The sequence below is a fragment of the Mirounga angustirostris genome, unplaced genomic scaffold, assembly GCF_029215605.1.
Source record: "Mirounga angustirostris isolate CCGP_5_RB_7025 unplaced genomic scaffold, mMirAng1.0.hap1 SCAF_4, whole genome shotgun sequence".
Classification (NCBI taxonomy): Eukaryota; Metazoa; Chordata; class Mammalia; order Carnivora; family Phocidae; genus Mirounga; species Mirounga angustirostris.
Window position 1 is genome coordinate 174,546,904 of NW_026991712.1, and position 27,719 is coordinate 174,574,622.

The 27,719-nt window shown below is 50.4% G+C and overlaps 1 protein-coding gene across 3 annotated transcripts in view; it reads right to left on the reverse strand.

Annotated features, from left to right (window-relative positions):
- ALPL (alkaline phosphatase, biomineralization associated) overlaps nucleotides 1-27,719 on the reverse strand; it is a 54,080-nt gene that overhangs the window by 13,877 nt on the left and 12,484 nt on the right. Inside the window, exons 1-4 of one of the 3 annotated variants that reach the window (XM_045898512.3) lie at nucleotides 11,633-12,202; nucleotides 4,304-4,470; nucleotides 835-954; nucleotides 379-494 (exon numbers count right to left, since the gene is read on the reverse strand). In XM_045898512.3, the coding sequence (XP_045754468.1) occupies nucleotides 379-494; nucleotides 835-954; nucleotides 4,304-4,364 (297 nt within the window). In that variant the 5' untranslated portion in view covers nucleotides 4,365-4,470; nucleotides 11,633-12,202. Of the gene's footprint in view, nucleotides 1-378; nucleotides 495-834; nucleotides 955-4,303; nucleotides 4,471-10,047; nucleotides 10,072-11,632; nucleotides 12,203-27,719 lie in introns of those variants that run through there. The other 2 variants (XM_064589799.1, XM_045898513.3) reach the window with 2 other exon arrangements.

The window sequence follows — 27,719 nt, forward strand, 5'->3', positions numbered from 1 at the left end:
ACAAAAGCAGAACAGCTCCTCGGTGGTGTTGGAAGCCGGGGGGGGGGCGGGGGGACAAGGGGCTGGGGGAGAGCTGGGGGCCTGCCGGCTGCCGTCACGTAGCCTGGACGCCGGCTACGCAGACAGGTGCAGTCTGTGAAAACTCAAGCCGCCCGCTGGGGCACGTGCGCTTTCCTCTGTGCCGGTTATACGTCAATCGATTTTTAAATCGACAACTAAGACCCCCAAGATCAAGTCTTGGCGAGCAGCTGTTGCTATCCTCCTTTCACGGTGGGGCCGCGGAGACCCCAGGAGGGCTGACCGCCTCACCCGCCTGCCCTTCCTCGGTGTGGCCAAGCTGAGAGGTGGGAGGCTTAGGCCCAGGGCGGCCGAACTCACCTTGGAGAGGGCCACGTAAGGGAACTTGTCCATCTCCAGCCTGGTCTCCTCCCCGGGGTTGTGGTGGAGCTGACCCTTGAGGATGCGGGCAGCCGTCACAGTGGAGACACCCATCCCTGCAGCAGGGGAAGGGGGAGCCTCAGTCTCTCGGGCTCCCCGCCTCTTCATCTTGGGCACCTACACTTCTCTAGTTTGGGGCCAAGGCTGGGTGGGGCGTGGGCACCAGAGCACGGTTCTGTGGCCCCTTTTTCCCTCCCCTCCCCAGACCCTCAGGGACTGCCTGGCAGAGCACACAGACCTGTTGGGTCCACAGCCTGGCCCCCCAACCCCTTAAACATGCTCCCCCCGCCGGGCCCCAGCCTCTTCAACACAGCCCTCTCCACCACAGCCTGGCTCCCTGAGCCCCTACCTAGGTGCCCTCACCCAGCCATGTTCTCGGGGACCCCCAGGCCTCACCATCTCCCAGGAACATGATGACATTCTTAGCCACATTGGTGTTGAGCTTCTGAAGCCTGAGGGCATATTTCAGGGTCTGCTGAGCTTGGTCTCTCCAGTACTTGGGGTCTTTCTCTTTCTCTGTAGAGACAGAGAGGCAGAGTTTTCTGGCAGGGGTGGGGGGCAGCTTCCCCTCCCCAGACATTACGGATACCCCAACTTCTTGTGCCTGAGGGCAGGGCTGCCTGGACTTGGGGGAGGGAGCCGGGCTGTCTATGTCCGCCAGCCATTGTGTGGTCTGTAGACCTGGGCCAGTCCACGGCTCAGAGACACCAACCAATGTGTCCGGGGCCACACAGCTCTGGCTCCACTCCCCGGAGCCCACGCTGTTTCTTTCCACCCCGTATAGAGACATTCTGCTAAGGCAGCAAATGAATTGTGCAAGCACAATTACGAGGGTAATGTTTAATCTGCTCAAGAGAACAAACTACTTTCACCTGCAGGAGTCCCCAGAGGTATCCAGCCATCAATTATAAACTCTGCTTGGCTTATTCATTAAAGTCAGCAGAAACCTCAGTTAGCAACAGCACGGACAGCAGTACTGGAAAGCAAGACTGCCTTTTGTTTAACGAATCCGATTTCAAGCAGCCACGCACAATCTCACCCCTGTTAGGAGAAATTAGCCAAGAGGAGGATGTCCCTGTCCTTAGTCTTGAGAAAAACTGGGAACAAGGAATGCTCTTCTTCCCCACCCCCACCGCACCCTCCACCCTGCCCCCGTGTGTCCAGCAGTCAATCCTCCAATGGAAAGAACACAGTTGCAGTGCCTGACAGACCTCAGTGACAACCAGAGCTGTGCCAAGGACCCCCGTGGGGGCAGGTCACACCTCTCTGAAACTCCATTTCCTTCCCTGCCAAATGCGGTTTTTGTAGATTCCTCTCAGGGTCACTGTGCGGGGAGGGGGGCGGCCGGGTTCAATAAATGACATACTTGACCCCCAGGAGATCACCATCACGCACCCCCAGGAATAATTCCATGCCAGACCTGGAATCCCTTGTTCCTACAAGCAGAGGCCCCGCAGACTAGTCCGCGCCGCCTCCCCCTGGCAGCCTCTGGGGCCACCGCCCTAATGAAGGGCTCTGCCGACTTCACGCATTTCAGGCCTCACAGGCAGAGCCCCACGCTGCAGGCTGGGGAGCCTTGGCCCTCCCAACCAGCTGTGCACCTCGAGGCAGATTCCCACCATCTGAGTTTCTGCTCCCAGGAAAACGGGAGTCCATAGCTTCCTAGAGGCAGTTTTAGGATTGAGATTGAGTCTCAACAAATTCCAGAGCCGGTGGTGGTTTGATCAGGGCTGGTTCCCATCTCCTGCCTTCCTCCACACCTACTACAGTGGCAAGGCGTAGGTCAAGGAGCTTCTCTGGCCATTTGGGTGCAATCTGGGTGGTGATGCACTACTTCCCGTCTTGACTTACCGACAACCAGTCCTTTCCTTCCCTCCCCTTCCCGAACATCATCCGGGCAGACCCCCCCTTCCTCCAGGGGCTGGGCTGACGTCAGCCTGCCCTGCATCCATTCCTTCTTCTTGCTTCCAGCTGTGATCCCACTCTGCCAGACTCCCTGCTCGGGATGCTCCTCGTGAGACCGGAAAAGACTGGCGAGAGCCCTTGTCTATTGGACCAGCGCCACCCCCCAGGGCCTGACCCTGAGAAGGGGTTAGTGGATGTGAAACTGACTTCATTGTCAGAGGACTGGCTTAAGCAATCATGGCCTTGGACAACTGAGTATCAGGAGGCCATTGTTTTTGGAGAACATTACATGACATGCACAAATGCTCAGAACATAATGCTAGGGGAAGAGTACTTGCCAGTACATACCATATAATTCCATGTACATGAGTTCCAAACAGGCTCAATTCATGTGTGGTGGCAGGAGTAAGCCTAGGGCACTTCCTTCGGCTTGGGGGCAGGCTTGGTTGGGGAGTGCATACGAAAGCCCTTAGTGTCCCATGACTACAAATGTTCTCTCTTAATCTGGATGGTGGTTGCATGGGCATAAAATATGTAAGAATTCACAAGGCTATACATTTTTGATTGGTGCACTTTACTATAAGTTATACCTAATTTAAAAAAAAGAGGAGACGGGGCGCCTGGGTGGCTCAGTTGGTTGGGCGACTGCCTTCGGCTCAGGTCATGATCTTGGAGTCCCGGGATCGAGTCCCACATCGGGCTCCCTGCTCAGCGGGGAGTCTGCTTCTCCCTCTGACCCTCCTCCCTCTCATGCTCTCTGTCTCTCATTCTCTCTCTCACAAATAAATAAAATCTTAAAAAAAAAAAAGGGGGGAGACAATGTAACACCACTACACACACATCAGAATGGCTAAAAAGGAACAAATACAAAAGACTGAATTGCTGAATATCTGAAGATTTTTCACGTTGTTGCTTGTCTCACCTTTTCACTTTTCATCCATCTGTTTAGCTTTCACTCAGGTGGGCTGTGAGTGTTGAGAAAGCAGGGACGTGGTCCCACAGAGTGACTGCAGATCCCCAAGGATCCACACTGAAAGGCATCATGGGATCGAGAGCGGGGCATGGCCTGAGACCCCGGCAGTTTGGGTTTCATCCCCAACCCTGACTTGCTGTGTCACCGGGGGAGGGCCAGTCCCTTCCCTGCACCCCAATTTCCTCATCTGTTGAAAATATTCTTCCTAAGAGCACCCACTCCCTGCCTAACACTGACTATACTGTGGGATTCCCACAACAGCCCTAAAGAGGAGGCATTTACTCTCTCCACCAGACAGGTAGAGAACTTCCACGTGATGGACTGAGCCAAGGCAGGCTCCCCTCTCCCGCTGGGGCTGAGGCTGGGCGGCCCTCAGGGTGTCCCAACAGATACAGATCTAGGTTGATAATGTGCATGTGTTACTATAGAAGGGATGGGGAAAGAAAGCCAGTCTTGAGAAATGTGAGCGCAACTCCAAATCTAAGCCCAGTCTCCGCGGAGGTCTGAATTTACAGCATAAGAACCCCTAACTGAAGAATTAACATAAAAACTTGTCTAGAATTAGTTGAAGAATCAAACACAACAACACTGCACCATGGAAACACTTCCATGTGAGTCTCCAATAAGAAACAAAAAAACAAAAAACAAAACTCCTGTTGAATTCACCAGCAAAAATTATAAGCTACAAGGAAATGTTATCACCACGGGGGAGCATTAAGTAGACAAAACCAACAGGAGGCTTAGCATCCCAAGACTTGGCATAGTTTATACCCCAATTAAGGAATAGGATCATATAAAGAGAAAAAGAGTGGCCCGTCCAACACTAGCACATGCAAGAGCAGAGCTGGGACCTCCTGCTCTGGGAACATGTGTTTCCAGCTGTTAGATCATTTGGATAGTTCTATGACCCTGAACAGAGATATTGCCCTCCTCCTACCCCACCGGCACCAAGTTTCCCCGCTCTTCTGCCTGGGTCCTCCAGCCTACCTGGCACAAAGGAGTTGGTAAGGCAGGTGCCAATGGCCAGCACTAAGAAGGGAGAAATCATGGTGCCCTCTCCAAGACCTGCTTTCTCTCTCCGGCCCAGAGGTATGATCAACGTGGGTGGGAGGGGATGGGCTGGCAGTGGTCAGATGTTAATTGATGTTCCAATCCTAGAAATTAAAGGGAAACAAAAGACATGTGGGCCATAGCTCCAGAATTCATTCATCCATCCACTTATACATTCACTAATTCATTCATTATTTGTTGAGCATTGATCACCGGCCCGGCATGGGGCTGGGCACTGGGATGCAAACCCAGGCAGTCCCTCCCTCAGGAAGCTCAATCACAAAAACGGTCATGTAAGTATAATGAGCTTCATGCTGCAAAGTGGTTCCTTCCCCATTTCCTAGGTGAACTCCCACTTCCGGTCCATCTGGAGCCTGAACCCCATCAGAGTTCGGTCTTCCTGTGTAATCCTTCCCAAACTGCAGCATGCACCAGAATCTCTTAGAAGGAAATAGGCCCAGGGTCCACCTGCCTTCACCCAGACTCCTGAGTGCATTTCTAACAAGCTCCCAGGAGAGGCTACTCCTGCTCCTGACTAGTCTGCAGCCTTTTAATGACCCGTGTTCCAAGCACAACTGAGACAAAACAGAGTCCACCCTTTCTTACAGGGACAACCACATTTGCCACATTCTCTTCTAGAACTTGGCATTTACTGTGAGATATAAAAGCTATAGGAGTGACCCAAAGAAGACTGGCTGCTAAGGGTGCCCATTTCTGGGTGGTGACATTTCGGAGGACTTGATTGCCTTTTCACTCTTTTCTGCATTCCCCAAATTTTCTCCTGTGTTGAGATGTTACCTTTATAATTTAAAAAAAAACTGTTCACACACACACTGGAAGGAAATACACCAAAACATTAGCTGTGGTTTTCTCTGGGCAGTAAGACTATGAATGATGATTTCCTCTTCTTTTTATTATTATTATTTAATTTTCCAAATTGCCTAAAATGAGCATGTACTCGATGGCATAAGAAAGTTTTTAAATTGTGGTCATCCTGTCAGGATCACAAGGGGCAACCCCAATTGCAGCTGAGAATGTACTAACCCCATTGTGCATAAATGTTGCTGGAAGAGGAGAGATTTCAAAAGGCAAGAGTTTCAAAGGAAAATATATTACCACCAAAACCGAAATAAAAACGATTACTCTCCATTTGTTGCAGGAAACAGCAGTGATGCACAACATTCTACCATTGGGTGTCGTGTCAGATAAGAAACCACTCTGCTGGGCGCCTGGGTGGCTCAGTTGGTTAAGCGACTGCCTTCGGCTCAGGTCATGATCCTGGAGTCCCGGGATCAAGTCCCACATCGGGCTCCCTGCTCAGCAGGGGGTCTGCTTCTCCCTCTGACCCTCTTCCCTCTCGTGCTCTCTGTCTCTCATTCTCTCTCAAATAAATAAATAAAAAATCTTTAAAAAAAAAAAAGAAAAGAAAGAAACCACTCTGCTGCTAGCAGAGGATCGATTCAATCTCAAAAACGTGCATGCTGGGGACGCCTGGGTGGCTCAGTTGGTTAAGAGTCCGACTCTTGGTTTCTCTCAGGTCAGGAGCTCAGGATCCTGAGATCGAGCCCCGTATCGGGCTCCCGAGCTCAGCGGAGAGTCTGAGATTCTCTCTCCCGCTCCCTCTGCCCCTCCCCCTGCTCGCATGCACGCTCTCTCCCTCTCTCTCCCTCAAATAAATAAATCTAAGGGAAAGTACACACTGCATTTCAGTGCCCAGAGGTGAGGGCTCACCAGCACCTCCACCCACAAAACACCCAGCATTCACCAAAAGCACCATCCAATTGCACCCTTATGCTTTTCCACCTGCTTCCGCATCCACCTGGCTCCTTAATGGGGGGCAGTAGGGCAGGCAGGAACTAAAAGGAAACACTACATCTGACATCTACCAGCACTTAACTCTGAGAGGCATGATTTCTGATTTCTTTTTACTCTACCTTTTTCAAATTTTTTTTTTTAAGATTTTATTTGAGAGAGAGAGAGAGAGCAGGAGCGGTGGGGAGGGGTAGAGGGAGAGGGAGAAGCAGACTTCCCACTGAGGAGGGAGCCCGATGTGGGGCTCGATCCCACGATCCTGGGATCATGACCTGAGCCGAAGGCAGACGCTTAACTGACTAAGCCACCCAGGTGCCCCCTTCTCAAATGTTTCTAGAGTAAACCGTAACATCAGAAAGAATGCTATTAAATTGATATACAGTGTCAATACATCACAATATTATTCCAAATAGCTTAAAAACCAAAGTCACCTCTTTCAGGAAGCCTCCCGGATGGCCACTCATTTGAGGATGCTACCTCTGAACTTCATATCACCTCCACCATTGTGTGTATGTCCCTGTTTTGAAAGTAATTCTTTTCTGGTCCATTTCCCCCACCACACTGGGAGTTTCTAAGAGCAGGGACTTTGCCTTGTTTGTCCATACTCCAGTGCTTGGCAATATTGGTAAATATTGACATCAGTTGAAAGCCAATGCTCTAAGGAGGGAGGCAGGGGGAAGGGAAGAACCACCCCAAATCCTTCCTTTGTGTGTGCCGAGAAATGCACGCATTGGCAAGTGCATAGAGTATAACTAGGGTGTCCGTTCACTGCCAGGAGTGGGTGTAGATCAGTACAACCCTTTCGGAAAACTGGCGGCATCTACCAAAGCCGAAACGCACATATGTCCTCTGACCCATCTATCTCCAACAGAAATGTACACACGTGCGTTCACCAAAAGACCAGTATGGGAACATTCGCATCAGCTCTGTTCGTCCGGCCTCAGAACTGCTCCACCTTCAGCAGGATGGAGAAATACACTGTGTGAGTTCTCAGAATGGAAATCTAAGCAACAGTTAGGATGAATGATCATGATCAACAACTCCACACAACAGGGATGAATCTTGCCAAGGTAAAGTTGACTGGAGGAAGCCAATCCAGGAGTACATAGAGAGTAATTCCCAAGATACAAAGTATAAGGACAAAGCGAGGGGTCAGAAGCGAGGGGTTAGAAGACAAGACAAAGGTTACACTTGAGGGTGTGGAGACCGAAGGGGGCACAAGGGACTTGTGATTGATCTGCAGGCTGGTTACATGGGTGGATTCCGTCTGAAAATCAAACAAGCGGTCGATGTGTAATATTGACACTTTTCTGCATGAATGCGTGTATGTTCTATTTCAAGAAGATAAAAACAATACTAAGAGCTTAGGTAAACAATCTATAAACACAGAATGCAAATGACCTGTGTATTGCACGTCACTGTTTATGAAGACTTCCATCATGATTTCTCACTAGTAACCCCTACAGTGGACAGAGGCGGGCTGTGATCTCCTTTGCAGGTGAGAAAACCAAGGCTCATGATAGTTCACCATGCACTGAAAAATAGGACTTAATCCTCTCTGCCCCTTGGGCCCAATACAAACAAGGAAATAAGGAAAAAGAAAAGTCAAGGGTGGCCCCAGGAGATCTAAAGGGCTCATCCAGCCTGCATGATTATTCTTATTTGTTTCTCTTCTCTGTCAGCCTGATGCTCTGGGAGAGTAAACATCATTTTCCCCGTTGTTGAATCCCCAACCCTGTGCACACAGAAACAGCTCTGTAAATGCTAACTTAATGAAAAGCCTCAAGATTCAGGCTGGAATGCTCTGAATTTTGGCCCCAGGGATGTGGCTTTGAGACCCCCTGTCCTAGAGACAGACAGGTGCCTTCTCGTGCTTTCTCCCACTGCCTCTGCCTGAAAAGGAGAGGGGGGTGGAATCTAGGAGACCCTTCAGAAGCCAGAGTCTGCTCTGCGGGCTCCTCCTCTTGGCCCCCACCGCCACCCAGAGGCTCCAAGCCTGCTCTCTCTTGGCCCTGGTGATGGGCTCAGTGGGGCCCAGTCGGGGGCTGCAGGGGCCCTGGCTGCCCACCACCCTCTGCCAATGCTCTACTAGCTCAGAACGGAGTCTCGAGTGTGTGCCAGGCCCACTGCCCCCCACCTCCCAGCTGGACCGTCTCCACCAGGCTCCCAGCTACGTGCTCTGATTACTCATGACAAGTATGCAGAAGCCCTAACTGGGCTCTGGTCCCTGGAGAAGGAGCAGCTCCTTGGCAGGTCAGGAGAGGGGAGCCGAGGGGCTGAGCCTTGGCCCTGAGGACTGACTCAGCGTCCTGGGGCAGAGGGCATGGGAGCCCCTTAGAGCCATGCAAAAAGCCAGTCCTGAGTGGCTGGGTCCCAAAAGGTCCAGGGCAGTTGACAGATATAAATCACTACCATTTCTTGGGCACTCATGTGGTACCGAACACTGTGCTAACTGTTGACATCTGTGGTCTTACTTAATCTTCACAGCAAGTGTCATTAGCCTGTTGAACAGTTTAGGAAACTGAGCAAAGGATCTCAGCGAGTCCGTGGCCAAGTGTGATTCAATCCCAGGCTGACTCTTAACCTCTCTGGGCCTTGGTTTCCCCACCACGGAGAGCAAAGAGAGACCAGTGCCCACCCTTTCTCTGTCCCGCCAAGAGCGAATTGTAGCCAAATGAGTTCAGGGCAGGAGATCTGGCAGGGGAGGGAGTTAGGCCCAGGCGAGTTCTCCTACCTGAGTGGCCTGGCCAGGCGGCAGGTGAAGAAGCAGAGGAGGCTCAAGGCCAGCATCAGGAGGAGGAGGCTGAGGACCGCCGTGAGGACCATGTCCAGGGTGGGGGACAGAAGAGTCATCTTGGGGCAAAGAGGGCCCCACAGAGCCCCCTGTCCACAGCCCCCTGCACACTAGCCTTGGATGCTCTCTGCAAAGCCTTGAGTCAGTGGCCAGTGACCTGGCTTTGTTCCTTGGGGTTAATCTTTTAGGGATTAGCCCTGGAGGGATGAAACGGGATGGGTGGGGGGTGGGGAACAGCCCATGAAGCTCCCCTCCCCCCAAGCCAGGCCTTTTCCACCTGATGCCTGTTCATTCAACTTTGTTCATTCATTCTTCATTCCCAAACATTGAGTGAGCACCAGCTGTGTACCTGGTACTCTGTCCTAGGTACTAAGGACTCACTGGGGGAAGAGGATAGACAGGATCTCTGTCCTCTTGGAGATTCCTGACCACCCAGGGTAAAAAAAAAAAAAAGCACCTACTACGTAGTAGCCATTGTGCTGGTCACCCTGTGGGATAAAAGCCGCAGAAGGAAGGGCATCCCCGGCCGGCCAAGGTCATGATCCGTTATTCGTCTGAAGCAGCAACAGTGGCTGCTCGACCCCATTTACAAGCCCGGGCACGAGACTGCACTGAACCAGCCAGAGGGGGAAGCTATGTCCAGAATAAGAGGAACTGTTCTTACTGAGCACCCACTGTGTGCCTGGCCCCGTAAGACAGGCATCAGCATCCCCTCTTACAGGACGACGGAAAGGGAAGCTCAGAGTTGCAACGTTAGAGTTGGGATCTGAACCCAGATCGCCCAGCCTCCACAGCCGGTCACCCCGACCCCTGCACGGCCCCAGAACCGGGATAACACCAGCCCTGCAGGACAGCAGCCTTCAGTAAAATCACCGGCTATCCCCGGAGAGTCAGCACACACAGGCTGGAGGTGGCTGAGCGACTGCCTGCCTGAAGGGCCCTTTCTGCTTCCGAAGTCCCCTCCCCATATCTCTCTTGGGTCCCAACAACATCTCATCAAGCCAGGATAGGGTTACGGTTCCCATTTTACAGATTCAGAAACTGAGGCTCAGAGAAGGGAAGCCACTAGACATACCCAGAGCTGACACAACACCAGCTGTGCCTATGAGGCCAGGCCTTGTCCAGCTACGCCTCCCGTCACCTGGGACACCTCAGACCCTATGGTACACAAAGCATTCAAGGTTAGGGGAAGAGGCTTTTTTTTTTTTAAGATTTTATTTATTTATTTGAGACAGAGAGAATGAGAGAGAGAGAGAGAGCATGAGAGGAGGAGGGTCAGAGGGAGAAGCAGACTCCCCGCCGAGCAGGGAGCCCGATGTGGGACTCGATCCAGGGATTCCAGGATCATGACCTAAGCCGAAGGCAGTCGCCCAACCAACTGAGCCACCCAGGCGCCCAGGGGAAGAGGCTTTTACCCTCTCGTGCCAAGAGGTCCCCCCTTTCCAGAAGGGCCACTAGGCTCCCCATGAAAATAGGAAATCCAGTGGTATGACTCCATGAAAGCCTCTTTTTCAATAGGCCCTTCACTCAGATTGCATCAGACCCTCACAGCATGCCAGTGATCCAGGCAGGGTTGGCTTATTGGCCCCCTTGACAGATAGGGAAACTGAGGCTCATCAGTAAAGTCACAAGGCCAGCACATTTGGGCCAGGCCCCAGACCACCCCCCTTCCCAGCTGTGTGACTTTGGGTCAGTCCCTGTACCTCTGAGCCTACAGCCATCGCCCGCTCGGGAGAACACCTGCGATGTATCAGACACTGAGTGGGACATACGTGACCTCAGTTTAGTCCTCGTTAACAGCCCTGAGAGCTAGATCATTTGTCCCCCTTCCCAGGCAAGGGAAGGAAGGCCTGGGCAGTAGTGGGGGGAGGGGCGGACACAGTGGTGGAGATGATCCAGGCTCACACAGATGGAAGATGCTGACCACGCCCTGCACAGGACCCCTCAAGGAACCTACCTGGAGGTCACCCCTGCTCCAGGCTCTCTCTACCACAGCTGACCCAGAGACCCTCCCTGCCCCAGCCAGCTCCCCAGGGCTGGAACAGCTCTAAGACTCCCCCCACCCTCCAGCTTCCCAAATCAATAGGAGACCCAAAGAGTGTCACCTTGTGCTCCCTAGCCTTACTTGGCTGGGCCAGAGGGCAGTTTTTTGTCCTTGGGGAGCCTCCAGGCTAGAAGTCACAGCCCTGGAAAGTCTGGGCTGGGGAGGGTCCTTTGAGCAGATCTCCCCAAACCAGGCCACAAGAATCACTTGGGGGTGCATGCAGGGGTTGGGGGGGGGTCCTACTCCCAAGCGATTTCCTGGGGAGGGGGACAGACTGGGAAATGTATGAGAGTCATGGAGGTGTTCTTTACAGTGATTGGGAGGTAGTTAGAAGTGCGTGTTTGTGTATCTGTACAACTCCAGCCAGGGGCTAACAGTATTGCTAGGTGCTGAGGACCTGAGGAGCTTTGCGTGAAGGGAGCATAGAGAAAGAAAAGGGTGTGGCTGATTCAAATTTAAAAGGAGATTAAAGAGACACACCAACCCCCAAATTCCCCATTCTCCCCCACAGGACCTGCTGAATCATTCTGTGAGCAGATGAGTTTGGGAAACACTGCTTTGCAGACTGTCCCATTGCCCAGATGGGAAGACTGAGGCCGAAAGAGGAAAGACTTACCCCGGTTGCCCAGCTCCTCCTTCCCATGGACACACACAGGGAACAATCAGAATGAGAACAGGCGGAAGCCAGCACCCTCTGGGCTGTCAAGCTGGGCCTTGCTGGCTCTTCGAAGGAGCTGTGGCGGCAGCAAGTGCTGAGTGTTCCCGGAGCTGCCAGCAGGCTGGGGACTGGGCTGGGGCTGGGGGGCCTGCTAGAGCACCGAACTGGGCTGCAGCAGCTGCCTGGGGAGGAACACTGCAGCTGCAGGGTCAGAGAGAGGGGACACGGAATCCCTCTCTCAGCCAAGCCTGGCGTCTCTGGCAAGCCTTGCTGGCCAGGACTTTATTCATTCACTGACGTAGGTTATTTATGGCTGCCATGAAGCAGCCTCCGGGTGTAGGGCTCAGGAAGGAATGTGTGGTGGTCAGAGTGGGCTGCAGGTCAGACCCAAGGAGGGACTTCCCCAGAGGGCACTGGGCCAGATGCTGGGGACAGGGCAAGGCTCAGCCCTCCAGCTGCTGACAGCACGCCATGTGGGCAGAAAACAGATGTGCAAGTGCCCGGGGAGGCATGGTGTCAGCCCCGCTGTCTGCCAAGCCGTTGCGTCTTGAAGGCTCAGCCAAGACACCAGCTGTCCCCTGAGCACTTCCAGTCTCAACATCTCTGTACACAGTGTTCCCTGGTCTAGAATGTTCCCTGCTGTCTGCTCCATGAAGTCTTCCCATCATCCTTCCACCTTGATAGCTCTGCAGAGCTGCCCCGCACCCCCGCCTCAGCCCATGCGGTGGGTACGACTCCTCCCCAAGCTCCCAGAACCTAGGTCACCCCATCAGAGTCTTAGAGAGCCACTGGCCGTCACCCCCTTACCATGGCATGAGCTCTGCTGATGGTGGCAGGCCCAAGGCTGGCAGGGCTGGGCGCAGAGCTGTGCGGCCAGGGAATGTCGGTGGCTGGGTGAGAGGGCAGTGCGGCCAAGGGGTGAGTGGCTGAAGACGCAGCTCAGCAGCAGGAAGAGCGAGCCCTGGAGCCGGGGCACCGGGCTCGGACCCTGCCTCTGCCCCTCGAGCTGGGAAGCTAAGGGCCGCCGATCCCACCCTCTGTGTCTCCGGCTTCTCATCTGCAAAGTGGGAGACTAACAGAAACCACAGAAACTAAGGATTGTAGGAGTTAATAGACGAAGGGGCTTAAAACAGGCCACAGGGCATGGGAAGTGTTCGGTGACTGCCAGCCAGCAGCCAGGATTAGGAGTGGGGGAGGATGGACGGATACGCCAAGGACAGGCAGGGAGAGGGGCACACGAAGGTCTGGAGCAGAAAATGGACTGACCGTTCCCTGCTCACTCGGCCAGGCAGCTAGTTACCCTCAGGGCTTTCCCACAGACCTGCTTGTCTGGAAGGCCCCACCAGAGGCCCGCTGCACAGCTCCACGTGGCAGGAGGAGGGGGGTATTTAGTGAAGGGGAAGGGGGCAAGGTTCCAGTTCTTCGAGTCAAAGGGCTCCACGTCTCCACACGGGGAGCAAATAACCCACCACGCAGCCCGACATGTTCTTTTCCTCGAAGGGGAGAGAGAGAACATCCAGGATCTGCCAGGAAGGTTCCATGGATGGAGTGGAAGGCAGGCCAGGCTGGAAGGATTGGGGGGGAGGGGTTGAGATGAACAGAGACAAGGGTGCCCCTGACAGGTGGACAGAGGGGGCAGCCCAGACCGGCCACAAAGGGCTCTGCTCGCGGAGCTCAGCCCGGTCGAGAGCACGTCCTGCGTGTCCCTGCACACGGACATGCCAGCCCATCTTACAGGTGCGGACGCTGAAGCTCAGGCGTGTGCCACTTGCCCGAGGCCACACAGCAGAGCTAGAATCAGAGGCCTCAAAGGCCTGGGTTCTGGAGCCAAAGCTTTTCTGGGACTCCCTGGGGCATCTGGATGGTCTGGATGCCACCAACTGGCTCTGTGGGCAGAGGACTGAAGCCAGTCACGGTCCCACTAGTGGGAGGAGAGCTGACACGGGGGTGGAGGGGGGATGGCAGGGCCCCGAAACCCGTGCCTGGGGCCTGAGATGGCTGAGGGCCTGGCAGAGGAGGTCAGGGATGGCTGCTCTGTGGGCACACAGGCTTCCAGCATCCCACGGACAGTACATGGCGGGGGGCGGGGGGGGCACGTGCTGTGTTCTCTCTGAGGTGCCTGCCACCCCCAGACTTGGGTACACTCAGCACTCCTGCGGCAGGAGCCCCTGTGCTACCAGGACACCGGACTGTCCATCCTTGTTCTCACAATCGACAACACGATAAGGCAGGCACAGGGAGGGTGCACGCCTCCCCGGGGTCACACAGCACATCAACAGCAGGGACAGGGCTCCAGAGGAACCAGCTACGATGTGGGGGCTCTGACTGGAAGCACAAGGCAGTCTCCAGCCTAGTGCCAGTGTCTTGGAATTCCAGACGTGAATGATCTGTGTCACCTGAAGAGAACCATTCAAACTGAGACCATTCTAAAAAAGCCCTCATTTCACACTTTGTCATTGTGTTCTTAATCACAACAAACCTTTTCATAGCCCTTACTACGTGCCAACCATTGTTCGGGAAACACTTTACCTCCATCCACTCATTTAATCCCTACAACCACCTGCCACGTAGGCACTATTATTACGCCCATCTTGCAGGTGACAGAGCAGAAGCACAGAGAGGTTAAGTCCCTTGTGCAAGGTTACACAGCCAGTAAGGGGCCGAGCCAGATCTCAACATTCCTTGTGGATGTTTCTATCTCCCGGGGCCAAGCGTAAACCCCTAAGCAGCCGGCGAGTCTAGAAAGGAAGCACGTTTGCTCCAGCTGCAGCGTGAGTAGTCCGTGTCTGTGGATGAATGGACCACGTGCAGCTACTACTGGGCTCGGGCTCCTTACACACTCATCCCACGTCACCCCAGTCCTCTGAGGGAGGACTTCCCCTTATCCCCATTTACAAAAGAGAGGTGAGGTGAGGTGACTTACCCGAGGTCGCGCGGCGTGAGTGAGCCTAGACACACGCCTCCTCCCCGCCCCACCCCACCCTTACTCCAGCGGGTCCTTGAGCAGATCACTGGACCACCCCGGCTCTCCCCACACCCCGCCCCCCAGGCCCACGCACCCTGGCAGCCTTTCCGTGGGAGAGGAAGCCACCATTCCACAGCCCCCACGTGGGCCCTGAGAGAGGCCGAGACAGCTCAGGATGGGGGAAATAGGCAGTGAACTTGTAACCTGCTGGGCAGCGGCCAACACAAGCAGCATCCCTGGGTGGCATGTGCAGGGGGCTCGCAAGCACCGTGCTGGCGTCAGGGCTGGGAGTACACGGATGTTCCCAGAGATAGCACGCTGCAGCTGGCCCTGGATAAGCACGTCCCTCACATTCCCGGAGAACCTTCCAGCAGGAGGAGGAGACTAATGCCCCTAGTGCATTTGCTGGAGACCCCAGGAGGTGGCAGGGCAGGGAGACCGCCTCGCCCCGCAGGAAACCTGAGCCCACGGAAGTGAGGGTCCCACCCGAAGGGTGCCCAGCTCAGCAGAGTGCCTATCGCTTACAGGTTTCTCGACCTTGGGCACGTCACTTCACCTTTCTGGGCCTCAGGATCCTCCTGTGTCCCAGGCAGACCATCATCGTGTGTGCCTGACTCCCTACGATTGTTAAGCATAAGAATACAATAAACCGGGAGATAAATGCCCCAGGCTTGGCACATTAAAACACTCAACGTTAGCTGGTAGTAACGGGCAGAACGAGCATGCCAGGCCCCTTCGAAGCACTTCACATGCACTGACTCGCCTAACCCGCACAGCAACCCTCCCGTATGGGCCATCAATGCTCCCACGGTACAGAGAAGTTCAGTAACTTGGCCAAGGTCACACAGCTATGAACAGGACACTATGGAGATGGAAAGGGAGAGGCTCTTAATGGAGCACCTACTATGTGCTGGAGCTTTTGGCTCTGCCTTCCAAGGATCCTATGAGGTGGGAATTATCAGCTCTGGGTCAGGAGACAACACTGAGACTCGGGAAGTAGGAGGGAGGAGCAGGGTCACACAGCCATCGCGTGGGAGAGCTGGGATCTAGGCCAGGCCTGGCTGGCTCCACAGCCAGTACTTGCTACTACCCCCATCCCAGCCATCTGCCAGGACAACTTCCATCACCGGCGGCAAGAGCCGAGGCCTCTGCCGCCCCAGGTACAGGGAGCCCTGCGTCAGTGTGCCGGATGATCTCGTTCCGCCTGTGTATGCGTGCGCACTGCCGTCCTGGCCCCGAGTGCTGCAGGGTTGTGGTGTGCCCGGCCCCTGCCCCACCACCCCACCACCGGCCCTGAAGTCAGGCTGCTCCCTCCGCCCCCTGCCAACTCCCCTTGGGCGGCCTCCATAAGGGGAGGGGCTTCGCTTGGTCACATTGTCTCCCTCCCGCCCAGGACAGCCCTTTCCAGGTTTGTAACTCCTCGGAGAGGCTGAGATGGGCAGGGGCAGCCCAGGGGTACAAGTCAGGGTCCTGGCCAAATAGTCTAGAGCTGTTTCTTCCTCTGTGAAGCAGGGATAATAAATGCCACTATGCCTCCACGATCAGCTTCTTGGGAGGGAAGGAACTTTTCGAACTGTAAAGTGCTGTGCAGATGTTCCGACGGCTTTCCATGGCTCCCCTTCTGATGACCATAGTGGGTACGTGCTGGGATCTCTGGCCACCCGGAATCCATTCCCCCTTCCTGACAATACCGAAGTCTCCTTGGACAGCAGCCCTCCCCCTCTCAGCCCCGTGGTTTGGATGGGATTGATCCCCAGCCCTGGCAGCTCCAGGTGGGCCCTGATTGGCTTACACTGGAAGACTCTCCACCTGGATGGTGTGTTGTTAAGGTTGAGGCCAGTGGCAGGGAGCACTGTGTGGAGCCTAAAGGTGGAGCAACTCCTTAGAATCTGGAGTCTTGGGTAACATTGCTTGAGTCCCTGGATGCAGCCATGCCTGAAGCTCACTTCTCAACATCCAGGTTACATGAGCCAATTCGTTCCCCTTATTGCTTGCCTTGGATTTCCTGTTTCTTGGAACACAGTCTGACCTCAGAACTCCAGTTCAGTAAGTTTTTCTGATCCCCTTATAATGTAAGCAACTACATTACGTCATGCTCAGCCAGCTGTTCTTACCAAAGGATAAAGCTTGCAAACAAGCTAAAGATGGGTCAACACATTTCAAGTGCAACTGAACACAAGTTAGGTTTTCTTTTTGGAATGTATAAACCCTTGGAACCATAGGAGGTCTTTGAACAGGACCTAACAACCCTACTACAGGCAGGACTGAGACCCTCCCCTTCCAACAGCTGTTGTCAGTGGAGTTTAACTCTTTGACCCGTTCCAAGTGTCTACTGTGTGCCTGGCCCTATGCTCAGCAGTGCAGGTGCAAAGCTCTGCCTTGTAGGCCCTTCAGTCTAGTGAACCCATTTTCACTGGGTTTTATACAAAAGCCCCAGGAGGTCGGAGTACCGGGGGAAATACTGCTACGCCCGTTTCACAGAGAAGGAAACGGAGATGCAGAGAGGTGAAGTGACCTGCCCAAGATCCTTCTGCTAAGGAGGGGCCAGGCCAGGCCATGCTCTGGGATCTGCCTGGCTCCAGACCCAGTGCTTTCTCTCCTAGCCCTTGGGGTGCAGGGTTGGCACAGGGCTGTCATTGTTCCGAGGCAGCTCGTGCCCTCAGAAGTCAGAGTGGCTTAAGGAGCTGAAGAGAAGGGTGGCGGCTGGCTGGCTCAGTCAGTAGAGTGTGACTCTTGATCTCAGGGTCATGAGTTTGAGCCCCACGTCAGATGTAGAGATTACTTAAAAAAATAAATAAATGCAATTTAAAAAAAATTCTAAAGAAGAAAGCCAAGTATCATGGGCTTCCTGTTTGCCTGAGGCTCTTGGCTCTGTGAGAAGCCCCAGTGCTCAGGCCCATCCAGCTTTACTATCCTATGGGACTCTCCTCCTGCAGGCTGTGACCAGTGAGGGACCAGGCACCACCCAGAAATCTAGGCCCAGATGCTTTCACAGGCAGCCCTGGGCACCCCAAATGAGCTGTCCCAGCCTCTACCCTGCATCTCCAAGATCCAGCTGGTACTGACTGAGCATCGCCTACACACTAGGGCCTTCCCTATTTGTTATTCCACCAACATTCGGTGGACCGCTGTTTACTGAGCACCTACTACAGCTGGAGGGTACTCTACGCACTGAACAGAGCCACCCAAATCCCTGCTGGGGTGAGCAGACAACAAAGAAGGAATAAAGTCAACAGGATGCCAGGTGGTGCTAAGCCTGACGGAGAAAAAGGAGGCAGGGAGGACAAGCAGGAGATGGTGCGAGCAGTTTTAAATAGAAAGGTCAGAGAAAGGCTCACGCAGCAATCATCTCATTTGCCCTTGCAGTAATCCCTCGCAGCTGAGCATGTGATTCCCAAACTGCAGATAAGGAAACTTCAGGAAGCTTCAGGATTAAATGTGGTGTCCGCCTACATATGCTAATCTAACCAGGTGCTGCTGGGCTCCCCGATGCCCTCTCCCCAACTCTACCAAATGGCACTAGAGGCCCTTTTGCAGATGATGCAAGCAAGGCTCTGAGAGGCAAAGCCTCAAGCCCAGGCCCGCAGGTGCACAGAGAGGCTGGGGTTCAGCCCTGGTGCCACCCTGTGCAGCTGCCTCTGGGCAAGGCCCACATCTACTTCCACAGGACTCGCAAGCTCTGGGCTTGTTGAAACTCAAGCCTCCTCTTTGCTGATTCCCTGTCCTCCAAGAGTCCCCTTCGCTTTCCCAGAGCCCCTGTGGCTCTCTATCCCAGGTCATATGAGCCCCTAATTAACTTCTGGCCCATCACTAAACCCACATTTGTGTGAAACCTCCTAAGACATCCTGTGTATGGCCAAGGGCGGGCAGACAGCTGGAATACACGTGTAAGGGGGTGGGGAGCTTCTCACTGAGCTTTCCCATCTGGGATCTGTCCGGGAATCCCCAAAATCCCTGTGTAATCTTCCTGAACCCTGGAGCATAGCGGAAAGACCTTGGCCATGGAGGCGGCGGCCATGGGTTGAGTCTGTGCAACTTTGAAAGTGACTCTGCATCTGGGGCTGCAGGTTCCTTATCTGTCAAACAAGGTTAGTCAAACCCGTCTTGCAAGGTTGTTGTAAAGATAAGATGCCAAGGAGAGTATCTGTTAAGAGATAAAACTCAATAGAAAGCGTATTTAGAAAACATTTAGCAGGGCCTGGCAGACAAACATCAAGAATTTGTTGAACTGAATAGAGAAGTTTGCATAATGGTGAACCACCACCAGCAACAGAACAACAGCTGTATTCATTATGCTCCTACCCTCTGAGGTAGGCATCCTCAGTACCAACCCCGTTTTACAGAAGAGAAAAAAAAAGCACAGAGAGGTTAAGTAACTTGCCTCTGATCACACAGCAGGCAGTGGTAGGGCTGGGACTAGGAACCTGGAACCTCTGAAATACAAACTTTCAACCATTACGCCAGGTTAGTAAACTGAGGCATTGAAATACAGTGATTAAGTGCTGAACCAGAAAGGGATCATGGGCAGCCCCACTCCAGAGCCTTCACTCTTAACTACCCCATCAGTTTGTCAGAGCCAAAAGAGACTCTAGGAATAATCTACCCTGACACTCTCGTATTTTTTTCCCAGCAGGTTCCTGAAATCCAGAGAGGTAGTATGACCCCCCACCCCCACCCCCAAGTCAGACAGCCAGTGAGCTGAAGAATCAGGACAAGCAGCCAGGTTTCCTAACTCCAGAACCCCATGCCATCACTGGGTATCACACTGACCATAAGGGGCCATCAGGGAAGGTGGCTCAAGGATGCACCAGAATTTTTCCAGCAGAAGTGGAAGGAAGGCAGTCTCAGCAGAGGAAATAGCCCATGCAAAGTTCTGGGAGCCATGAAAGTCTTTTTTTTTTTTTTTGGAGAATAGTAAGCTATGAGGTGCATGCAAAGGTTGGGGCAGGGGCAGATGATGAGGTTGGCTTTTCATATTAAATACTTCCACCTTGTTCTTTTTTTTTTTTTAATACTTTCTTATTCTGTTCTATGTTGCCAACATCTTTCCTTATTTCTTTTGCACGTTTCTAATGCTTATTTAAAATTCTTTAAAAAATAAATAAATAAATAAAACAAAAACAAAAAAAATAAAATAAAATAAAATTCTTGGTCCAGGGTTGCCTGGGTGGCTCAGTCGGTTAAGCATCTGACTTCGGCTCAGGTCATGATCCCTGATCCCGGGGTCCTGGGATGGAGCCCCAAGTCCAGCTCCATGCTCAGCAAATCCCTGTGCCCCTGCCCACCAAGCTCCTGCTCAAAGCACCCGCTCGCTCGCTCTCAAATAAATAAAATCTTAAAAAATATAAATAAAATCAAATTCTTGGCCCATCTGTTCTAATACCACGGACTCAGCGGTACCCCTAATCAATGTGCTGTTTTTCTGTGGCAGCCACCGTGCTCCAGGTGGTGGCGCAGTGGCTGGCCGTGCAGTGGGTGCAGGGATGCCACACGGTCCTGAAAGGAACAGTAAGGGAAGACATCCGGCTCCTGGATCCTCTTCCTCAAATTAACACCCGAGTAACAAAACAGCAAAACAGCAAAACATCACTAAGCCTAGGAAATTATGGAGAAAACAGAATCTCCTGGGGAGATCCAAGGGGGTTTTAAACTGGTGTGTGGAGGGGGTTGGTGTGGCAGCCAGGAGAAGGAGCGGGACGTAGTCTTTAGGGTGGTGGAACACATTAGAAAAGAAAATCAGGTTTGAGTTCTGCTCAAACCTGATGCCCCTTTGCATCAGGCCTTCCCCAGTAGACACTCCCTTCCCCAGCACACCCACTGCCCTGGACCACTCGCTTGGACCTGAGTGTCTGCTCAGGCAGATGGCCTGAGTGTCTGCTGGGGCAAAACCAGGGTGAGGGGCACCTGGCTGGCTCAGTCTGTAGAGCATTCGACTCTTGATCTCAGGGTTGTGAGTTTAAGCCCCAAGTTGGGTGCAGAGATTACTTAAAAATAAAATATGTATTTTTTAAAAATTCTATTTATTTATTTGCCAGACACAACGAGAGAGAGAAGCAGGCTCCCCGCTGAACAGGGAGCCCAATGGGGGATTCGATCCCAGGACCCTGGGTTTATATCCTGAGCTAAAGGCAGACGCTCAAGCGACTGAGCCACCCAGTCGTCCCAAAAATAAAATCTTTAAAAAAAAAAGAAAGAAAACCACACCCAACAACCCTGGAGCAAAATCAGGGCAGTGCAGCAGGCAATGTGGGGTTGCAGGAATCAAGAGGAAACCAACAGGCCTCTGGTCTCTCCACCACCCACCCCTTCCGTTCCAGACCTCAGGGCTGGTGGATTCTGGTCTAACCAGATAGCCCCCTTCCCTGCCTGCTGCGCCCTGGGGTGCTGGAAGTGAGGCCCAGTCCTGGGGCGCTGGGTTACCTGGGGAGGGGAATGGCAATGCCCAACTGAGGGTCTCCACTCTAGGCTGTCATCTACTTGGGCTCATTGGTGTTGACAGAGACTAGGGTCAGGCTTAGATTCCTAGCCCAGTATGCAGCACCAGATAGAATTGCTGAACCTACCCCCGTGACACACACACCCGACCCCCCGAGAAATTAGATCACGGGTTAAAGAACAGGGAATCCAAGGAACACAATGGCTTCAAAACAAACTGATTAGATACCACTGGAATCAGCTGTATTCAACAGATGGACTGAGAATTTTAAATAAGCATTAGGAACACACAAAGTAAGGAAAGATATTAGCGATATAAAACAGATCAAGTGTTAGAGAACCCAAGTGGAAATATTCTGTATGAAAAACCAGTTGAAATAATGAAGGTAAGAAGTAGAGTGGAAAGAGGAAACAGACACTTCCAGGAAGAAGCCAGGAAGGATTAAGAAACAGAAAAGATTAAAGAGAGAGGATAAAACATCAAACATTAAAACGTCAACCCCAACCTTACTCCATTATTTGAAATGGATCATAAACCTAGTTACAAAAGCCAGAATCATAAAGCTTCTAAAAGAAAACATAAGAGGATATCTTTGTGACTTTGGGGAAGACAAAGAGTCCTAACCTCATAAAAGGAAAACAAAACAAAACAAAACAAAAAAACTGATAAACTGGACTTCATCAATAGTTAAAATTTCTGCCCATCAAAAGATACCATAAAAAAAAAAGATGCCATTAAGAAACTGAATAGTCTGAGTGTGTGGGTGGCTCATCCATTAAGTGTGTGACTTTGGCTCAGGTCATGATCTCAGGGTCCTGGGATCCAGACCTGCATCAGGCTCCCCGCTGAGTGGGGAGTCTGCTTCTCCTTGAGCCCGCTTCTACCTCCTTCCCTCCCCCGTCCTGCTTTGCCCCTCCCCCACTCACACATAAATAAAATCTTAAAAAAAAAACTGAAGAGACAAGACATATAATGGAAAAGAACATGCATAGTACATATAACTTACAAAGGACTGTATCCAGTAAATAACTACTAAAGTTGACAATCAAATGATTAACAACCACCCCTCCTACACACACACACACACACACACACGCGCGTGTGCGCGCGCACAGGGAAAACTGCTCAGCAAAAAAGGTGTGAACAAAGAACACAACAAACAGATGTATTTCAAAAACATTATGCTAAGTGAAAGAAGCTAAACATAAAAGAGTACATGCTGTGTAATCCATCTATATGAAACTCCAGAAATAACCAATCTAATCTACAGTGAAAGAAATCAGAATAAAGATTGCATTTGGGAGGCAAAATGGACTGGAGAGGGGCATGAGGGAAATTGCTAGAAAGATAGAAATGTCTTTTTTAAATCTTGGTTTGGGATCATGGTTACAAGGTAATGTATACTTGTCAAAACACATGGAATTGCACACTTAACATCTGTGCATTTTATTGTACGAAATTGTACATTAACAAAAAGAAGTGTAAGTGCCAACATCTAGAAATTTCAAGAGATAATGAAGATAACCTTAGAACTAAAGAAAGACCAAAGATCTCCCTTTGAAAAGGCCCCAAATATACCAAACAGGACAGAGAAGGAAAAATGCACACTTAGAAATATTACAGTGAATATCAAAAGACAACAAAAACATTCTAAAGTCTAGAGAAAAACAGATCACTTACAAAGGAATAGGTATCAAATTGAATTGACCAAAGTACCAAAGGAAAAGAATCTGAACCAAGAATTTTATATCCAGGGATGCCTGGGTGATTCAGCCAGTTAAATGTCTGCCTTCGGCTCAGGTCATTATCCCAGGGTCCTGGGATCGAGTCCCGCATTGGGCTCCTTGCTCAGTGGGGAGCCTGCTTCTCCCTCTGCCTGCCAGTCCCCCTGCTTGTACTCTCACTCTCTCTCTCTCTAGCAAATAAAATAAAATCTTAAAAAAAAAAAAAAAAGAATTCTATATCCAGCTAAACTGTCATTCAGATACTAAAGTCTACATTGAAGGGCTCACATTTGTCCAAAAAGACACCCTCTAAAAAACTTTAAGTTTTTTTAAGATTCTATTTATTTATTTGACAGAGGGAGAGAGCACAAACAGGGGGAGTGGCAGAGGGAGAAGCAGCCTCCCTGCTGAGCAAGGAGCCCGATGTGGGACTTGATCCCAGGACCCTAGGATCATGACTTGAGCCAAAGGCAGATGCTTAACTGACGGAGCCACCCAGGCATCCCTAAAAACCTTTTTCAGTAACTACTTAAGTAATACAAACATAAGCAGATACTAAAGGTATGTGAAGGCAGAGCAAATAACAAATAAAATTTAGTGTTTTAAAAAAAATTCCCAGAGCAAAGAAAAGAACAAGAGGAACATATATCTTTTTTTTTTTTTTTTTTTTTGACACAGAGAGAGACAGCCAGAGAGGGAACACAAGCAGGGGGAGTGGGAGAGGGAGAAACAGGCCTCCCGCTGAGCAGAGAGCCCAATGCGGGGCTTGATCCCAGAACCCCAGGATCATGACCCAAGCCAAAGGCAGACGCCTAACGACTGAGCCACCCAGGCGCCCCGAGGAACATATATCTAAAAATAACTCAGTGCTAAAAAATCTGGAAAATTTTAAATGTGATGTCACAGGGGCTGAAGGGCAAGTCAGTGAATATGAGGGCTTAAGAGGGAGACCTGGTCTTTGTATGGAAAAATTATAGCCGGCAATCTTTAAGTAATAAAACATTAAAATGAAAGAAAAAGCAAGATAAATTGAAATAAAAATGTAGGAAGGCAGAAACAAAAGTACATAGACACATTCTTTTCAGGAACACTCAAAAAACAGTTTAAAAATCATTACATACCAGGCCATAAAGCGAGTCTCTTTTATTTTTATTTATTTTTAAGTAATCTCTACACCCAACATGGGACTCAAACTCAAACGCAAGATCAAGAGACACATGCTCTACAACTGAACCAGCCATGTGCTCCAACTTTCTCATTTTATTTTATTTTAAAGGAATAAAGGATTTTAAAGGATGCTTTATTATTTTTTATTTTTTTTAAGATTTATTTATTTGAAAGAGATTGACAGCACATGGGGAGGGGCAGAGGGAGAGGGAGAGAAGCAGACTCTGCTAAGCGCAGAGGTCCACTCAGGGCTCGATCTCACAACACTGAGATCATGACCTGAGCTGGAAATCAAGAGTCACACTTAACCGACTGAGCCACCCAGGCGCCCCTCTAAGTCTCTCATTTTAAATGACCGGTTTTCACATAGCCACATTCTCTGACAATGGTACAACTAAGTTAGAAGTCATGTTCTTTTGTTTTATGTTCTTTAGAAATCATGTTTTTAAAAGGACAAACAATTCCCTATACACTCAGAAGTTAAAAGCATCTCTAACTCATGGATCAAAGAAGAGTCGTAGTAGAAATCTGAAATTACTGAGAACTGAGTGATAACAAAAACATTTATGTATCAAAAATTATAGAACACAGCAAAGAAAGGGTAAAAATTAATGAGTTAAGGGGCGCCTGAGTAGCTGAGTGGGTTAAGCATCGGACTCTTGGTTTCAGCTCAGGTCATGATCTCATGGGTGGTGGGATTGAGCACCTCATGGGGCTCCGTTCAATGAGGAGTCTGCTTGAAGATTCTCTCCCTCTGCCCCTATGCCCATCCCCCTCGGCTCTCAAATAAATAAATGGATTTTTTAAAATTAATGAGTTAAGCATCTAACTTAGGAAGTTAGAAAAAACAGCAACCCGAAGAAAATAAGATTATAAAGAATAGTAATCAACACAACAGAAGACAAAGATTCATTTGAAAAGATCAAAGCCACAAATCCTTTAAAAAAAGTCAAAACTTGAAGTAAGATTAATTTTAAAAAATACAAAATAGAGCTAAGACACAACTATTATGGAAAAGGGGATACAATTTCTCCCTTTTCCTTTTTCCCTTCCCTTTCTTTTTTTTTTTTTTTTTAAGATTTTATTTATTTATTTGACAGAGAGAGCAAGAGAGCACAAGCAGGGGGAGCAGTAGAAGGAGACAGAGAAGCAGGCTTCCCGCTGAGCAGGAAGCCTGATGCGGGGCTCGATCCCAGGACCCGGGATCATGACTTGAGCCGAAGGTAGACGCTTAACCGACTGAGCCACCCAGGTGCCCCATGTCTTTTCTTTTCTTTTCCTTTTTTTCTTTTCAGTAGGCGCCAGGCTCAGTGTGGAGCCCAATGCAGGGCTTGAACTCATGACCCTGAGATTAACACCAGGGCTGAGGGGCGCCTGGGTGGCTCAGTTGGTTAAGCATCTGCCTTTGGCTCAGGTCATGATCCCAGGGTCCAGGGATTAAGCGCCACATCAGGCTCCTTGCTCAGCGGGGAGCCTGCTTCTCCCTCTGCCTGCAGCTCCCCCTGCTTGTGCTCTCTCTCTCTCTCTCACAAATAAATAAAATCCTTTAAAAATAAATAAATAAATAAAAGACTGCTAAATTGACCTATATTCAATTTTAGAATGTCAGTTTCCAAAATATGATTAGACTCAGGAATATAAAGAACTATGACAAACCAGTAAGAAAATGCCAAAAAAAAAAAAGACAAATAGAAAAATGGGCAAAAGACAGTACCAGAAGAGGACTCACACATACTCATACTCATACATACTCAACCTCGCTGGTAATCTGGGAAATGCATCAAGTCTACAACGAGAAGTTGTTATACTTACTGGATTGGGAAAAATTAAGAAGTCTGACACCATGTGTTATAGAAGACACAAACAGCAGGACTTCTTATACGTTACCGGCGGGAGTGCAAAGAGATCCAACCATTTTGCTCTTTTTTTTTTTTTTAAAGATTTTATTTATTTATTTGACAGAAACACAGCGAGAGAGGGAACATAAGCAGGGGGAGTGGGAGAGGGAGAAGCAGGCTTCCCGCGGAGCAGGGAGCCCGATGTGGGGCTCGATCCCAGGACCCCGGGATCATGACCGGAGCCGAAGGCAGACGCTTAACGACTGAGCCACTCAGGCGCCCCTCAACCATTTTGCTCTTATCTTGTAATGCTGAACAAATTTTCAGTACCCTATGACCCAACAATCAGTGGCTAGGTATACATCAAGAGAAAAGTCCTTTCTGCATGCATTATAGGACATGTACATAAATATTCATAAGTACTTTTTCTACACTAGCAAAAACCTGAACACAACCCCAATGCCATCAACAAGAAATTAAATAAAATTGTAAAATAATTACCTGGTGTATATATCACATATACAGCAAGCAGTTAAAAAAAAAAAAAAATGGGCACCTGGGTGGCTCAGATGGTCAAGCGCCTGCCTTCGGCTCAGGTCATGATCTCAGGGCCTTGGGATTGAGCCCCACGTCAGGTTCCCTGCCCAACGGGGAGCCTGCTTCTTCCTCTCCCTCTGCCTGCCACTCCTCCCCGCTTGTGCTCTCTCTCTGTGTCAAATAAATCAAATCTTAAAAAAATAATAATAAATAAATAATAAATTAATTTTAAAAAAAAAGAACTACTGAAGCGCCTGAGTGGCTCAGTCGTTTAAGCAGCTAACTCTTGATCTCAGCTCAGGTCTTGATCTCAGGGTTGTGAGTTCAAGCCCTGCGTCTGGCTCCAGGGTGGAGCCTACTTAAACAACCAGCGAAAAAAGAATTACAGCTACATGCAACAATTGGATCAATTTCAGCAATATAAGATTCAGTGAGAAAACCAAGTCCAAGGAGATTATATAAAGGATGGTACACCTTTGTAAAGTATATATAGGGGTGCCTGGGTGGCTCAGTCAATTAAGCATCTGACTTGGGGTCAAGTCATGATCTCAGGGTCCCGGAATTGGGGCAGGCTCTGCACTCAGCGGGGAGTCTGCTTCTCCCTGACTGTCTCTCTCCCTCAGATAAATAACACCTTTAAAAATAAATAAATAAAAATAAAAATTTAAAACTGGGAATGAGAAACCCTAGATTCAGGAGAGATTACCGCACATGAAGACAGTTAGTGGGAGGAGGTTGAAGGAGCTCAGAGAAAGATGTAAATTACTGTCAATATTCTAGTCCTGGTAGTGGATGATAGTTCATAGGGGCTTTAAATTGATTTACTTGCTTATTTATTTTAAAGATTGATTGATTGGAGAGAGTGCTGGTGGGGGAGGAGCAGAGGGAAAGAATGTCAAAGCAGCCTCCCTGCTGAGCGCGTGGGGCTTGATCCCACAACCCTGAGATCATGACCTGAGCTGAAATCAAGAGTCAAATGCTTAACCGACTGAACCACCCAGGTTTAAATTTACTTTTAATAATAAAATAGACAGAGGGCCATTGTGGACCAGTGATGAGATTGCCTGATACAAGGATCACGATTAGGCCATTGAAAGATCCCAGGGTCCATAGAATCACTTAAATGAAAACAAAAAATGCTCAGTGCTGGACATATACTATCTCATTGCATCCTCAACAGTCTATGAGCTAGAAACCATTACTGTCTCTATTTTATGAGTAAACTGAGGCTCAGTCACTTGGCCAGGGCCAATTACATGGAAGCCAGGTCTGAATGACCCTTCACCGGGTCCCTGTACCGCCCTTTCCCCCTTTTCCTCCCGTCAGACTAGGCAACGTACATAACTTTCTTGGCAAACACTAAGTGCTTAATAAATGC